This window comes from Ochotona curzoniae, unplaced genomic scaffold (genome assembly GCF_017591425.1).
Source record: "Ochotona curzoniae isolate NIBS_2020 unplaced genomic scaffold, NIBS_Ocur_1.0 contig_2688, whole genome shotgun sequence".
In the NCBI taxonomy this organism is placed as follows: domain Eukaryota; kingdom Metazoa; phylum Chordata; class Mammalia; order Lagomorpha; family Ochotonidae; genus Ochotona; species Ochotona curzoniae.
In genome coordinates, this window is record NW_024465553.1 from 6,848,798 (window position 1) to 6,862,743 (window position 13,946).

Here is a 13,946-nt window from a genome sequence, read left to right on the forward strand (position 1 = left end):
CCTGGGGGGCCGTCTCGAAGGTGGAGGCGCGCTCGCAGGTGCAAGGAGGGAGGACTCAAAGGGCTCCAGGAGCCCGAGCCTTAGGAGCCGCGAAAACTCTCCACCCAACGCGACGGGAAGATCCCTAAGGACCGGCAGTCAAAGCTGGCGTCGGCTTCACTTCTCCGGCGCCAAAGAGACCCAAAGCACCAATGAGGGACAGCAGGAAGAGGAAGGGGAGGCAAGATGGGAGGTGAACCGAGCAGGCTGAAGCAAAAAGACCCGGGAGCTTGAGACCCGTGGAAAAAGATCGCTTCTTTTCTTCCGCGGAGCACTTCTGCCACGATCCGCCCGGACGGTCACCTCGGAAGCCCGTCCTTACAACAGAGCGGGTCGTAGCTGGAGTCCGACTCCCAAGACGCACTTAGGGACGTCTCATCCCCCATCCAAAGACTCATTTCCTTCCCCGCCTTCACTTGCCTCGTTAGGCCTCCCCAACAGACGTCCACTGCCCTACCCAACCCCTATCGGATCCAGGTTCAAGAGCGGACAAAAGCTGAAGTTGGCTCAGCAGCTGCCCAGACGTCCAGCCGGTAGAAGCCCGTGTGTGGCAGCTGCCATCTTGAAACCGGAGGCGCGAGCCTGGGAAGGGAGGATCCAGGGCGCCACCATCGCGGTGGGGGGAGAAGGAGACGAAGCCGTAGGAAGGCGGTGGCTGCGACGCCGCCAAGTCTCGTCCTCTCGGGTCGACGTTTGGTTCAGCAATTACTTTAATTGTTTTGCAACTTTAAATAAGTAACAAAGAGCCACACACGAGCCAGAAGACGAAGTATGAGTGGCCGAGGCCACCCCTCTCCTGCTCCCGCGCGGGGCGAATGGCACGTCCCGAGGTCGCCGCTTCCGCCGGCGCCGCGAGCTGCACCGGCCGCTAGCTGCCCTTGGTCGCAGGGTCGCTGTTGGCACCAGGGCCGGAGGTGGGTCGGGGGTCCCGGGGCAGCCGTGGTTCTGCCGACCCCGGCTGGGCCGGTGAGGAAGGCCCTAGGAAGGCTTTCCGGGGTGGTCTGTGTGTGCGTCGGGGGTGGTCTCGGCCTCGCCGGGGCTCCTGGACCAAGGTGACGGGTACAAGAAACGGAAATGGGGGTTTTCTCAGGACGGGGTTAGTCCAAGTCCGGACTTGAAAACGGTGACCCGGTCGGTGGGCGTCCCCTTCGCTGGACTGCGGGGGCCCAGCAGCGACTGCTGGCCGCATCTCCGCTCCGTCCGAGGCTCCGCCAACCTCCTTCCTGTCTTAGGTCTTTCACGGTTTGTGCCTGGTGTCCAAGGTGTGTGTCGTTCGTGCGCAAGGAGTGCAGCCAGCACTTTTCACTATTAAATCAAAACTCTGAGCGATAGAATATACATGTAACTATATGTATAGATTTGCATGTGTGCTATTTATATTTTAATGTGTCAGGAATTTGGAGTGACAAAAATAGGAGACACATGAGGGTTATTTTTTTTTAAGTGGAGGCGGAGAGGGAACCTGGTTAAGGTAAAATTTTTAATAAGTTCAAGGGTAAGCGATGAGGTTAGGATAAGCGTTTATCTCTTCTTTGGAGATGTATGTATTTGAAAGGTGGGGTTAGAGAGGAGAGACTTGGAGATCTAACTGCTGGTTCCGTCCCTCCTGTGTGCAAATGGAAGTGGTGGGGGGCTTCTTAGGGGTCTTCCCGGTGGGTGCAGGACCCCAGGTCCTTGTGCCACGCTCCGCTGTGTTGCCAGGCACATTAGCGGGGTGCTATGATTGCAAGTGGAGCAGCCACAGACTTGAACCTGTTCCCCTCTGGGGTGCTGGTGTTGGGGGTGTCCCACCCGCTCTGCCCCACCTCTGTACTTTGAGAGACCATAAAGCCCGGGCCAAGAGCTTGGGCCAGGAGCCGTGCTGCCGTGGGTGCCCTTCCTGCCTCTGCAGCTTCATGCTGCGTCTTTGCCCCAGGCGAGGGGCTGCCAGGACCGTCAGGGCAGTTCCTCACCTGGAACCTGGTGCATGGTGCCGTGGTGAGGGTTAAATGAGGGGATGACCTGTGAGACGCTGCAAGAACCGTGTCAAGCAGCAGTGTTGTGAGAGGCAGTCCGTGGTTGAGGTGAGCAACAAAAACAGCTGCATCTTTTATGTTAAAGCATCCACGGTCAGATACATAGGCCCAAGTCCCCAATTGAACCCAATTCACTTACCAGAACTCTCATCACTCTTCCTGATTCTAAAATGAAACAAACAAAACTTTTAAGGTTTTGTCTAAGAAGACTAAGAAACAATGTGTGAAGTGCTCTTGTGAGAGGCCCTTCTGACGGCTGGGGTGAGAAGGGCCTCTAGGAGGAGGGTCTGTCCTGGACCTCTTGGGAGGGACTCAGGCATCCTTTATAGTTGACTCTAGCTCACCTGGATTCTGGAAGTGGAGCAGCTGGGACATGAATCCGTGTCCATATGGGAACCTGGTACTTGCAAGGGGAGGATTAAATCGCCAGTGAGCCATTATGTCAGGCCCTGTATAGAATCCTTTACCCATCCACCTCTATTGTGGAGTCTGTAAGAAGCTAGATACCTGCTGGAAACCAAGTGTGCTCACTTACGCTGAAATTTTATACATCAAGAGCCGTTTGTGTCAAAAATATAAACTGGGGTATTCGTTCAGCCTCCCCTGGGGTAAGGCCTGGAAGTCTGAAGTATGGGAGAAGGCTCCCCAGCTGATGCAGCTGTGCGGTCAAGTTTGAGGGCTGCAGTTCTAGGTAGCCTGCCAAAGTGCCTGAATTGCAAATAAGCTGTTGAAATAGCGCATCTTTTGGTTACAGTAGTTTGCAGATCAGTCATCTGCAGACTGGACCCTGGTGGGTGTATTGTTACACTTGATATTGGCTTTGAACCTTATGTCCATTTCCTAACCAGTAATTAGGGGTTGGGGATGTTAGACTAACATTTGAAAAGTAAGGACTTATCATGAAACAAAGAATTGTGACCGCTTGGAGAGTGAACCAGTGGACGGAAGGTCTTCCTCTCTGTCTCTCCTCCTCTCTGTATATCTGTATATCTGACTTTGCAATGATAATAAGTAAATCTTTTTAAAACATAGAGAGATCTTCCATCTGCGATTCACTCCCCAGGTGTTCCCAACAGCCAGCACTGGACAGGCTGAAGCCAGGAGCCTCGTTGGGGTCTCCCATGTGGGTGTCAGGACCAAGTACTTGGGCCATCTGCTGCTTTCCCAGGCCATGAGCAGGGAACTGGATTAGAAGTGGAGTGGCCAGGATACAAACTGGCACCTGCATAGGATGACATTGTTGCAGGTCCCAGGTAGAATTTTTTATATTTTCCCACTTTGATGTGTGTCATATCAACTCATTGATAAGCTGGAACCACAGTGTAGTAAGTAGACTCTAGGACCTTGTGGTGTAGTGAGTTAAGCCACTACTTGTATCCTAGACCAGAGTGCCTGTTCCAGTCTCAGCCTTTCTGCTTCTGATCCAGCTTCCTGCACATGCTCCTGGGAAAGCAAAGTGCTTGTACCTGGCCCAGTGAGATGGCTCAGTGGCTAAATTTTCACCTTGCTGCCAGGATCCCATATGAGCGCTGGTTCATATCCCAGTTGTTCCACTTCCATCCCACTCCCTGCTTGTGGCCTGGGAAAGAAGTTTCCGCCATTGCAGCAGTTGGGGAAGTGAACCAGCGGATGGCAAATCTTTCTTTGTCCATCCTTCTCCATAAATCTGATCTGTCTTTCCACTTAAAATCTGTTTGGTTTTTTTTTTTTTAAGACTTATTTATTTTTATTGGAAAGACGGATATATACAAAGAGGAGGAGAGACAGAGGAAGATCTTCCATTAGATGGTTCATGCCCCAAGTGGCTACAACAGTTGGAGCTAAGTCTAATCCGAAGTCAGGAGCCCAGAGCTGCTTCTGGGTCTCCCATGTGGGTTTAGGGTCTCAAGGCTTTGGGCCGTCCTCAACTGCTTTCCTAGACCACAGCAGAGAGCTGGATGGGAAGCGGGGCTGCCAGGAATAGAACTGGTGCCCATTATGGGTTCCTGGCGTGTTCAAAGTGAGGACTTTAGCTGTACCAAGCCCTATTTAAAATCTTTAAAAACAAAACAAGACCAAAAAAAAACCACAAACAAACAAACTAATAACAACAACAACAAAACACCTGAGGTCCCTGTCACCTACAGCTGGGACTTCCGGCTTGGTGCTGGCTCAGCTCTATTTAGTAGAAGTAGCTTTAACACTGCTCGTGAAGCAGTCTTCAAGCAGGTGTGGTGTGCCATACGCCACATCTGCATCAGAGGCAGTGCAGAGGAGCTCTGTGGCTCAGGAGCCCTGATGCCACGTCCTCTGCCTGCCACGGATGCACTCATCAAAGGTCCTGCGAAGCACTTGTGTTGCTGACCAGATGTTTTTCTTTTTAAGCAGTCATGGCAAACTTCCTTCACTTGGTGCGTGACCACTGGGTGCATCTGCTTGTCCCTCTGGGCTTTGTCTTCGGATGCTACCTGGACAGGAGGAGCGATGAAAAGCTCACAGCTTTCCGGAACAAGAGCATGCTGTTTAAAAGGTTTGTTCCTGCCTTTTTTTTTTTTTTTTTTTTTTTTAAGAAATAGCAGGATTGGTCACCTTTGGCAATATGCCTAATATCCTTTGTGCCAAATAATTAGAAAATGTACTTTTTCTCCCCAGTATTTACATTCAAGTGATGACAGTCTTTCCTTTGTTGTTGAACCCTTGGATGAAATGGCATGATGACCCCCTGGAGTGTAAGCAGTCTGCAGGTCATTCCTTGTTTCTATCTTTCCCACAGGGAGTTGAGGCCAAATGAAGAAGTTACCTGGAAATAAAGTCACAGGAGGTTCACTTTTTGCAAGTTGCAGGAGAAATAAAACCATGTTTATTATTATTTGATTGAAGATTTTGAAGTGTGACTCTTTTTGAACTTTTGGTGGAGGTAATGGAAGTCTGGATGAATCAAAAGCGGCCAGCTGGGGCAAGAGAAGGCCGGGGTAACCAAATCAGCATCCCAGGAACTGCTGTCAGAGCAGAGCATTCAGCCAAGCTTCCTCCCACTCGAATTCAAAGTGGGCGGCTTGACTCTGCACTTCTGATTCTAAACTCTGGAATTCCTGTGCCTCATGGCCACATACAAGCTAAAATTTGGTTAGAACACTCAACTATAACTTGACCTTGGGGGTTATAAGGAATCCAGTGGAGTGAGAAATAAAAACATAGAACAAGATGATTGAAATGCCTTAGAAGTATATGCTGGAGCATTGTCTTTATAGTCCTAGGGCAACGGAGCAATGCAAAATGCATAAATGTTGCATAACATCTTTAACTGCTTCCCCAGTTCCAGCTGTAGCCCAGATTACATGTGAGAAGGTGTCACCACGACATGCACATATGCCACTTGTCCAGAGCTAGCAGTGTGGGTAATATCCATTTGCCATAAATCATTAGGCCGCAAACCTCTATGGTGAACTCCCATCTTGGGAGCGGGATGCACCTCAGGACAGACTGCACATTCACACACAACAGCTCGGGCGCCACATTGGGTGCCACCTGCCAGAGTCCAGCTCCAGCCGAGTTAATTAGGCGTAAAGAGGAAAGAAATGGACCACTAGGATTTCATGATCATAATGGATAAATGCAAGAAAGATGTCCCCTTTATTTATACAGAAAACTTCACAAGCTGTAGCACAGACTTTTGACATCATGGTCAAGTGGGTCTGCCGTGTGTTTCACCTACAAACTCTAGAAGTTTCTACTACAATTCTTATTCTACATCTGGAATCAGTTAAGGGATTAATGTATCACAAAGAAAAGAAGAACCTAAAGATCAAGGAAAGAATAAAACCCTAAATACAGGTCCCTTGACAGCATGAATAATAAAAGGCCCCTTTGCATGATGTTATTATTGACCTTAACCTCCAAGCTCACATAGATAGGAAAAAGCCAACTCCACAGCTGCCAACAATGCCTGAATGGGTTAGAATTCTTCCGCAGGGTGGAGCTGCATTCAGGTGGCTGTAGAGACATCCTCCGTGCCTGTTTCTGTCCACTGGACAGAACCCAGAAGCTGGCCCTGCCGTGTCTCCCTCGTTCCCCTGGTCTCCTCCCTCAATCTACTCAAGTCCAAACCACCTCAGCCTCGCGGAGGGTCCTTCAGCGACAGCTGCCCTCCTGCAGCCTGTGTGGCCTTTCCAAAACTCAGCTCGCCACAGCTCCTGCATACAGCGCCCCACTGCCTTTACAACCCTGCAGGCAGAGCCAACCCCTGTGTCCCAGGCATCCCATAGGAGCACCAGGTCATGTCCAGGCTGCTCCATTTCCCACCCACCTGTCTAACCGATGTGAGACCCAGAAGCTGCTGGCTCCTGGTTGTTGCTTGGTCAAACGACTTGGAGGGTGAAACAGATGCAGGACCTCTTCTATGTAATGGTCTTCCAAATAACTAATTTTTAAGGGTTGTGTGTATGGTGTTTTGTTTTTTTTAAGAATGGCACAGCAGGGGCAGGTGCGGTGGCTCGACAGGTTAATCCACCTCGCAGCACCAGAATCCCATATGGGTGTCAGTTTATGTCTTGGCTGCCCTACTTCGCATGCATTTCCCTGCTTGGGGCCTGAGAAAGCAGCAGAGGACAGGCCAAAGCCTTAGGACCCTGCACCTGGAAGAGCATTCTGGCTCCTAGTTATGAAGAACCTAGGTGTTTTCTGCCTTTTGTAATTCCTGCCTTAATGGCTTGGCTGGGGACTGTGTGAACTCCAGGCCTGATAATCTACGTGACACCCAGCAGGACACCTGGCAGGTCACGTAGGCAGACCACTCCTCAGGAAGGAGGTACCTGGTGTTTGATAAGATTCACCACCCTATAGCTCATCAGTTTGTACCTTTTGAAAGTTGCTTGTTTCAAATCCACCAATAGAAACCTGCTAAATCATGATTGTATAATTAATAGCCTGAAATGTATAAGAACTGGGGGGCTTGGGCTCTCTCGCTCTCTCTGGCTCCAGCTTTTTTGCCCTCCCTGCGGATCCTACAGCAGCCTCGCTGCGGCTGCCCCTCCCCCAGTTAACCTGGGAGACCTAGGTTAACCTGAATAAACCACCTTTTTGCCTTAGCACCGACTTCAGACTTGATGATTATCTGGGGATTTCAAAATCCGGCACAACAGTTTCAGCTTGGCTCAGCTCCATCTGTTGTAGCCATTTGGGGTTATAGGACATCTTCCTTTGTTCCTTGTTCTCTCTGTAAATTCTCTCTGTTCTCTCTGCCTTTGAAATAAAGAAATCTTTCACAAAGTGTACCACAACCCGGTGTCAAGGTGCGGCACGTGCACCCATCCTACCCTTGAAGCTGCATCAGACTCCGCCCTCTTCCTTAATCAAGTCTAACCTTCCCACTTGCCCCTCCCGATACCTACCTTAGGGATGGAACAGCCGCTGTAGTCATGGGCCCTGTGGATGTGAGTCCTGGCCACCCTCTGACCCTGGACAATGCTCTGTTGTTAGTCTGTGCCTCAGTTCCTGCAGTAACAGCTGCATCAGAGGGTGCACCTAGGGAAGCGCCTCTCCTAAGAGTAAGCCCTATCAAAGCATCATTTTTATGTTAGGAATTGGGGGAATACAGTGTTGCCCTTTTCATGAAGGCGTTTTCCGTGAAGGAGCTGAGTCAACAGTTACATGCAGATATGCTAAGTAGAAGACAGAAAGTAAATGACAACATGGAATGGTGGCGAGCAGTCCCTATCGCGCCTCTCAGGAAACCTGAATAATCCATAGCAATGGGTGGAAAGCCGGATGGCTCTTCCGGACGGCAGGTGGCACTATGGCATTCCCCATTTGCCCCGCCTCAAGGCTGGAGATGGCAAGATCACGTGTCTCCGCGTTTACCGCCTCGGCGACCACGCTCTTTCCGCGACACGTGACTGGCCTCGGGAATGATAGGCTCTCTCGGCGCACGTGGGCTGGGGCGGGGCAGGGGGCGGAGAGGTGGGGCCGAGGGGGCGGAGCCGGCGGGGGGCTCGGTCGGCGCGGGGGCCGTTGGCTCCAGACAAATAAACATGGAGTCCATCTTCCACGAGAAAGTGAGTGTCGGCGTTCGCGGGGGCGCGGCCGGAGGCTGGGACGCGGGTCGGACGGTGGGCGTCGCCGCTGCGGGCGGCTGGGTGGGGCGAGGGGCGCCGCGGGCGCGGCCCGCTGCTGAGCCCGGGAGGGCCCTTGGACCACCGCGCTCCCGGCACCTTGCGCCCCGGAGGCCCCCGCCTGAGGAGCCGAGGCCGCAGGTGGTGGGAGAAGGAGAGGGCAGGGCCTGAGGGCTGGCGGCCGCGTGGGAGGGTTCCTGCTCTGCGTCCTCCTCCCTCGGCTTCCCTAAGGTCCGGCTAGAGTCACCTCTCCACCCTGGCCGTCCACTCACCCCTCTCGTCCTGTCCCCATTCGTCCTCCCTGGGCTCCTCATTCCATACTGGAACCTGCCATGCACTTTGGATCTTTGGGATCCGTATTCCTGGCCTTCCGCACTCACTTAGGAGACCTCGGGCCCACCCACCCCAGGAGTGCTGGCTCTTTGAGGAAGTGGAATAGGAAACCCCAGCCCCTCCCCTCCATCCTCCGCCCCTAAGCAAGGCGGTCTTCACCAGAGTTATGTTACAGGATGTTTGGGTTTGGTGGGCTTGGGGTGGGGCTGACTTTGCTCCGTATTCCCAGTGTTTCTGGATCTGGCGGCCAGCCGTGTTCGCAGGTGTCAGGGTGGACTGGGGGGTTTGCTGTTGTCATCTGCCAGTCTCGCTTTAATCCTGCAAGGCCACACACCTGGAGATAGATACCGCCTGTGGCATGTGGAGAAACTTTTGTCCTATGCAGTCATCAAGCCACTTGGGCGGGATTGAAACCCTCAGGTCGACCTTGGTCGTTGATACCTTGTTTCCAAATAGTTTCTTGTTTGGAGAGGTGAGGCTGTTACTTAGTTTCTGCTTTAGTAAGTACTTGTGAATGAACTCACACAGTCAGTGGATCCGAGACAAAGGACGTGGGTAATAGCTCCACAGTATAAATCTAAACAAATTGTAAGACGCAATGCTTTCTGCTGTGTGGGGGAGAGGAAGGACTCAGCGCAGTTATCACTGTTGGTTTGACTTGCTTAACATGATTTGTGAATCTTTTGATAAGATTTAGTTGCTTGGCTGTAGAGATTGGGTGAGAAATACACATGTGCTTAAAACACACACACACACACACACACACACACACACACACACCTTTTATTTGTTTGAAAGCCTCCTGAAAGACACCGCCTGTCCCCCGGATTGCTCCCCACATGCCCAAACCAGCCACTGCAGCCGAACCCAGGGCCAGAAATTCAGTTCAAATCTCACACACAGGCAGTGGGTCCCTGTTCTCTTCCAGGGTGTGTGTGTGAGCAGGCAGCTGGAGCTGTAGGTGAAGCCGGGACTCAAACCCAAGGACTTCAGCCTGGACTAGGGATGTGCCAAGCAAGGCCTTCCCCCAGCGGGGTGTCTTACCTGCTGTCACATGCCCACTCCTGTGTTTTTACTCCCAGTTTTGAGAGGCGTTGGTGTAGCCATGTGGCTGTAGGTTTTCACTCAGGAAGACCTCAAGTCCTCTCTGCCCTACAAGGCGTATGCTTTTTAGTTGTTTGAGAGGCAGATGGACAGGGTGCCAGCCCTGTAACTCGCACCCCAAGAAACTGCAGCAGTAGGGGTTGCACCGCACACAGAGTGGGAGGAGGGAATGCAGTCCGGAGCCCTACTAGGCATCAAACCCTGTTTGCATGGGGCAAATTTTTTAAAAGATTCATTTACTTATGTAAAAGGCAGCGTACAGGGCCCGGCGCGGTGGCGCAAGTGGTTAAAGGTCCTCACCTTGCACGCCCGGGATCCCATATGGGCGCCGGTTCTAATCCCGGCAGCCCCGCTTCCCTTCCAGCTCCCTGCCCGTGGCCCGGGATAGCAGTCGAGGACGGCCCAAAAAGCTTTGGGAACCTGCACCCGCGTGGGAGACCCGGAAGAGGCTCCTGGCTTCGGATCGGCATAGTATCGGCCCGTTGTGCTCACTTGGGGAGTGAATCATCGGACGGAAGATCTTCCTCTCTCTCTCTCCTCTGTGTATATCCGCCTTTCCAATAAAAAAATAATAAAAATAAATCTTTAAAAAAAAAAAAAAGGCAGCGTACAGAGAGGGAGGAGGGGAGTAACAAAGACCTTTCCTTCACTGGATCACTACCCAGATTTGACCCTAGTGATCAGGTTGAGGCAGGACAAAGCCAGGAGCTAGGTCTCCCCCCGGGGTGCTGGGGCCCAGGTACTTGGGCCATCTTCTGCTGCATTCCCAAGTGCATTAAAAGGGAGTGGCTCAGAAGTGGAGCAGCCAGGACACGCGCTCGTGTTCATATGGGGTGTTGGCATCACCACTGCTAGTCTGAACATGTGCCCCATACACTATCAGTCACTAGCTAGTTTGGGTACATTTTAGTGAATCATGTAATCAACAAAAAGTTTGATACTAGACTAATGAAAATCTGCTCACAGGCCCAGTGTGGTATCCTAGTGGCTTGCACACACCGGGATCCCATATGGGTGCCAGTTCTAATCCCAACAGTCCCATTTCCCATCCAGCTCTCTGCTTGTGGCCTGGGAGAGCAGTCGAGGGCGGCCCAAAGCCTTGGGGCCCTGCACCCACGTGGGAGACCTGGAGGAGGTTCTTGACTCCTGGCTTCAGATCGGCTTGGCTCTGGCCATTGCAGTTACTTGGGGAGTGAATCATCGGATGGAAGAGCTTCCTCTCTGTCTCTCCTTCTCTCTGTATATCTGACTTTCCAATAAAATTTAGTAAATAAATATTTTTAAAAAATCTGCTCACTAGAAAAACGTGTCACTTATTGACATATGGGCTTAAAGGTATTGCAGGAACGTGCTTACACTTATCAACATGTCACCTTGGCATGTGAAGATGCTTAACAACCTTAGGCTCTGTGGGTGTATTTCTGCCATCCCAGGGTTCACTGGAAGCTTGTACACAGTCCCTTCTGGGGGTGCCAGCCTCACGAGTGCCCATTTCCCTTGACTAGCACACTTTTTAAGATTTATTTCATTTTTATATGAAAGACAAAGAGACAGATTTGCCATCTGCTGGTTCGCTCCCCAAATGTCTACAACTTCTGGAGCTGAACTGATGCAAAGCCAGGAGACTGAAGCTTGTTCCAGGTTTCCCATGCTGGTGCAGTGGTCCAAGCACCTGACCTATCCTTGTCTGCTTTCCTAGACTGTAAGCAGGGAGCCGGATCAGAGGTGCAGCAGCCAGGGCTTGACCCCTGCATACAGGATGCTGGCACCATAGGCTGAGGCTTAGCGTGCCACACATGACGCCCGTCTTCTCTGCAGCACAGTTTTAACCTGGAAACCGGAGAACCAACTTTGGCCCCAAAGAAACCTAAAGAATATATGTCTGTAAAAGCAACTTCTTTTGGCTTGTTGGTTTCCCTGTTTTCACTTAAGTGGCTATTATTTAAGTAAAGCTTTGCGGTTCGTGATCCACTAATACACCGTGCCTGGCCTGTCACACTGCTGAGTGTGAGGTGGGTGTGGCACGGCTTGGTGGAAGTCAGTGACTTGCCATCAGTATTTGGAGGCCTAGGGAGGCATGGTTGGATAGGTTGCATTATCTTGTCTGTGTAAGTGTATGGTTTCCCTGTACTAGTCAAAAGATAAAAACCATCATTAGATACTGGAGCAGGTGGGATTTGGTCCATGGGCTGAAGTTTGCCTAACTTCTAAATTCAGTTCTGATACTAAGTGGCTACTGACCTGACTGACGCTGATTGTGGGTATTTTATGAACTATTGTTGGCTACTCTTGATGCAGTTACAGTACCATCTAATTCAGTCATTTTTTAAAAAAAAACTTGAAAATTTTTATTTTTATTTTGTGTAAAAGAGAGATAGAGACCTCCCATTCCCTGGTTCACCCTCCCACATGCTTGCAACAACCAGAACTAGATTAGACTGAAGCCAGATTTCCTATGTGGGTAGCCGGGGACCCAAGTACTTGAGCCATCTCAGAAAGTGAGTTAGCAGGAAGTTGAGTCAGTTGTCTAGGAGGTGGGACTCAGACCAGGCACTCCTGTTTAATGGGATGCTTGTGTCCCAAGGGGCAACTTGACATGGCACCAAATGCCACCCCTAAAATTTATACTGTTTTTTTTAAAAAAAGCTTTGTTTATTTTATTTGTCTGAGGGACAGAGTGGCAGGGAGAGACTTTCCATCTACTGGCCCTCTTCCCAGGTGCCCACAGCAGCTAGGACCGGCAAGGCTCAAGTTCAGAGCTGGGAACTCCAGCTGGGTCTCCCCACTTGGGTGGCAGGAGCTCTGGTGCTTGGACTGTGGTCCCAGGTGCATTAACAAAGGCTAATAAAAAAGAGTTACCAAGACTTGAATTGGCACTCGTATGTGAGCTGCTGGCATCCCAAGCACCGCCACAGGCCTACCTCTTCAGTTCATGCGGATTAAATAAGGTTTTCTTTCATTGACAGTGACAGGGAGATGAGAAGTGTTCAATCTTCCAGCTCACTGCCGATCTCCCTGTGAAACCCTGCATTGGGCCAGGAGCCCAGAACTCCACCCACATCTCCTTCCTGGGCAACAGGGACCCAAGGCTCTGAGGCAGCATCTGCCTCCTTGTGCATGTGTCAGCAGGAAACGGGCCTGGACACAGTGGGGACTCGGGCACAGGCACTCTGACCCCAGAGGCAGACGTGCCAGCCACAATCACAGTGCCTGTTCCAGAACTGGTAATTTTTTTTTTCTATTGGAAAGTCAGATATACAGAGAGAAGGAGAGACAGAGAGGAAGATCTTCCATCCGATGATTCACTCCCCAAGTGGCTGGCTGTAGCAGCTAGAGCTGAGCCAATCTGAAGCGAGGAGCCAGGAGCCTTTTCTGGGTCTCCCACATTGGTTCTGGGTCCCAAGGCTTTAGGCCGTCCTTGACTGCTCTCCCAGGCCACAAGCAGAGAGCTGGATGGGAAATGGGACTGTTGGGATTAGAACCATATGGGATCCCAGTGCATGCACTGCACTGGGCCCTGAATTGGTAATTGTAACATAATGTGTGGTAGGTGTGATGATCACAAAAGCAAGGTTGAGCATTGATTTGGGACAGCCGTTTTGTCCTTGTCACGGTTGCCAGCATTGGTCATTGTTGTTCCAAATAAGTGACTTGAACACGTGGCAGCAAGATAGACCCTGAGACTTGTGGCTCAGTTTGAATCCCATTTATGCCGTTCCCTCCCGTGCAGTCCTGGGCCAATGAGGGCGCCTGATCTTCCTGTTGGGGTTTCCTTCTCTATAGTTTGAGTGATGAGTGCGGACTGCCCCACCAGTGCAGGCCGTGGCCCTGCTCCAGGTGTCTGTTTACTAAACCTCGTAGTAAGTGCCTCGAGAGCATGCCATCGCATCCATGCTGTGGGGCTGACCGAGTCCCTGCTTTGTTCATCTCTGGGAGTATTCTTAGCTTTGTACCTGGCTTCTCTTGTAGTTTATTACTGGTGTCCCTTGGAGAGTGAATCTGTTACAGGTTATTCCTGAGATTGGTATTGCAGCAATGGTGTGGTCGTAGTTTTGTCCTGTGGTGTTATTAAACACCTTGGCAGGCACTGGCATTGTGGTTTAACAGGTTAAGCCTGTGAAGCTGGCATCCCGTATTGGCCCTGCCTGGTTGTTCCACTTCCAATCCAGTTCCCTGTTACTGCACCTGGGAAGGCAGATGGCTCACGTGCTTGGGCCCCAACTGCCCACGTGGGAGTCCTGGATGAAGCGCCTGTTTTTGGCTTGGTCCAGCTCTGGCATTTCAGCCATTTGGGGAGTGGATCACCAAAAGAAAGACCTTTCTGTCTTTTCCTCTCCTCTTGTGGATTTGACTTTCTGAGCACAGC

General features: G+C 51.2%; 2 protein-coding genes across 7 annotated transcripts in view; both read left to right on the top strand.

The window, feature by feature from the left end:
• The first annotated feature begins 859 nt into the window (after positions 1 to 859).
• Positions 860 to 4,912, top strand: NDUFB1 (NADH:ubiquinone oxidoreductase subunit B1). 3 transcript variants are annotated; one of them, XM_040975139.1, is made up of 3 exons: positions 860 to 953; positions 4,422 to 4,563; positions 4,807 to 4,912. In XM_040975139.1, exons 2-3 carry the CDS (start codon positions 4,424 to 4,426, stop codon positions 4,841 to 4,843), a joined length of 177 nt encoding a protein of 58 aa, XP_040831073.1. In that variant the 5' UTR covers positions 860 to 953; positions 4,422 to 4,423; the 3' UTR covers positions 4,844 to 4,912. The 3 variants fall into 3 exon arrangements, with proteins under 3 accessions (XP_040831073.1, XP_040831075.1, XP_040831076.1); XM_040975141.1 differs by having other exon boundaries at positions 864 to 953; positions 4,419 to 4,563; XM_040975142.1 differs by lacking the exon at positions 860 to 953 and adding an exon at positions 1,079 to 1,301.
• Positions 4,913 to 7,986: 3,074 nt separating this feature from the next.
• The window catches only part of ATXN3 (ataxin 3), a 34,703-nt gene continuing 28,743 nt past the window's right edge, over positions 7,987 to 13,946 (top strand). For 3 of the 4 annotated variants that reach the window (XM_040975143.1, XM_040975144.1, XM_040975145.1), the window contains exon 1: positions 8,009 to 8,086. In XM_040975143.1, coding sequence (XP_040831077.1) covers positions 8,063 to 8,086 — 24 coding nt within the window. In that variant the 5' untranslated portion in view covers positions 8,009 to 8,062. Of the gene's footprint in view, positions 8,087 to 13,946 lie in introns of all 4 variants that reach the window. The other variant, XM_040975146.1, reaches the window with a different exon arrangement.

Excerpts from the sequence above, each read along its gene's own strand:
- NDUFB1 (XM_040975139.1), top strand. The coding sequence starts at position 4,424 with ATGGCAAACTTCCTTCACTTGGTGCGTGACCACTGGGTGCATCTGCTT. Across the intron at positions 4,564-4,806 it reads AAGAGCATGCTGTTTAAAAG|GGAGTTGAGGCCAAATGAAG; the intron begins GTTTGTTCCTGC and ends TCTTTCCCACAG.